This window comes from Sinocyclocheilus anshuiensis, unplaced genomic scaffold (genome assembly GCF_001515605.1).
Source record: "Sinocyclocheilus anshuiensis isolate Anshui unplaced genomic scaffold, SAMN03320099.WGS_v1.1 scaffold843, whole genome shotgun sequence".
In the NCBI taxonomy this organism is placed as follows: Eukaryota; Metazoa; Chordata; class Actinopteri; order Cypriniformes; family Cyprinidae; genus Sinocyclocheilus; species Sinocyclocheilus anshuiensis.
Genome location: NW_015547670.1, coordinates 633058 through 634946, shown reverse-complemented (window position 1 = coordinate 634946; position 1889 = coordinate 633058). Strand labels below are relative to the sequence as shown.

Below are 1889 nucleotides of genomic sequence, written 5' to 3'. Positions count from 1 at the left end.
CTTCCTTACTTTAGCAAAGGAAAACCAGTCTCCTCTTGGCTTATATCGAAATCCTCTGACATTCTTCTTTACATATCCTAATTTTGTACTTCTAATACGTGGCCGTCATTGAGGGTGAGTGATTTATGGGCTAATTTTCATTTTTGGGTGAACGAACCCTTTAAACTTAATTTACATGAAAGGAAATGTCATTAACTCTTATTGTGGATTATAAATTGTGATACAGCATTTCTCCATCTTAGTGATAAAGGTGCTAAAAGTAGGATTCTCATTGCAATTATTGTCATTAGTGGAAAAACTGAGAATCACATGATGCATCATAAGTTGAGAATCACATGATGCATCAAACAAAGTTTGTTTATCAGCATATGGTCTCAGCGCTCATTAAGGGCCTTCACATCACTAATAACCAAAAGTAATAGTCTTCATAATTGCATTTTTAGGAATGCTCACCCTTGGAGCATAGTATGTGCAATTATGTATTTGTGATAGTGTGAAGTTAGTATGAAGACAGATGTGCTGGCCTAATGACTCCTACCTTAATGATTTAATTATGGAAGAAGCAGAGGGATAAAAGCTGTTTGCAGCTTAAGTGATGGAGGAAAACAACAACAACAGAGCTTCTGCCCTCTTGTGGGCATTGCTGCTTGCAAATCAAATCTGAGGTGATGCTGATATGTTTTCCACAGGGTCTTTTGAGATTCAGCCCAAACACAATTTGTAACTTGGAAAGCAAGGATTATAGACTAGGCCTGTGGTGGCATTTAACTCTCATGCAAATACGCTGAGTACTAAGCTGTAAATACAAATGCATATATAATATATATATATATATAAATACACACACATATGTGCAGTTGTAAGCATTTTTCAAAATAACAATTTTGCCAAAAGCAATAAGCAACCCTTAGAAAGTTCAGTCAAATCCTCTACAAAGATGCTCAGAGAATAGGCTGATGGAAGGGGAAGCATATGGTCAAACAAAGCACTTTCTAATGGCGTATTAAATATCCTGAGACAGGCTCTTGGGCGCTACACGTTCAAACCCTAAAAGCCGATAATGCATGAAGCTTCCTGTGCTCAGAGCCCTCTGGGAGAGGATGATGATGATGATGATGTTTTAGATCAATGATACACTCTATATCCCTCACCTCCTCCTCTCTCTGAAGCTTCACAAAGATGCTCTGTCATCATGAGTTTCTTCATTCATGTCCTGAATCGTCAACCTCAAATACACTTAATGATCTACAGATAGAATCAAATCAAGTAATGTCAACGAAGTGCCAAACTATTAAAAGTCATGACTCAAGACTTGTGCAAAGCCATGAAGCATTAGTTGCATATGTTAAATACTTGCGAAATCTCACCTGTCAGATTTGGCAACTCTCCTGAAGATTTGGTTTGATAAATCCTGGTGCGTCTGCGGTTCGGCTGATATTCCCTGCGCGCGGTGTGTCCGTGGTCCGATCTGCGCGCACGGTAAAACGGACTGACATTTGTGCAGCTTTCTCTTCAGCTCGTTAATATCGTCTTCTCGCTCCAGCAAACGTCTTTCCAGATCTCGTATCCTCTCCTCCTTCAGCATTAAAATCTTGGCAAAGTCTTCCTCTAGGTCACTCATTCTGAGGTAGTAAAACAACTTTAATCCCTTTAAAATCAACCAGGCGCGCTCTCAAACTGTATCCCGCGCCCAGACAAGCTCTGGTTGTGAAGCTCCAGTGTAAAACAGCTGATCTATCCACGTGTTTACAGTTGGAAACGAGAGTCGGCGTCGGTCCCGCTATCGGTCACTTCTGTACTAAACATCCCCGTGCAAAAGCACACACCATACTCGGCACAGACTGTCTCCTCATACACGGGGTCTTCAAAATAGGCGGAGTTTCACTTTT

General features: G+C 40.6%; 1 protein-coding gene across 2 annotated transcripts in view; it reads right to left on the bottom strand.

Annotated features, from left to right (window-relative positions):
• Positions 1–1785, bottom strand: part of LOC107702750 (cGMP-dependent protein kinase 1-like) — a 59517-nt gene extending 57732 nt beyond the window's left edge. The window contains exon 1 of one of the 2 annotated variants that reach the window (XM_016505162.1): positions 1368–1785. In XM_016505162.1, coding sequence (XP_016360648.1) covers positions 1368–1621 — 254 coding nt within the window. In that variant the 5' untranslated portion in view covers positions 1622–1785. Of the gene's footprint in view, positions 1–1151; positions 1216–1367 lie in introns of those variants that run through there. The other variant, XM_016505163.1, reaches the window with a different exon arrangement.
• Positions 1786–1889: the final 104 nt, after the last annotated feature.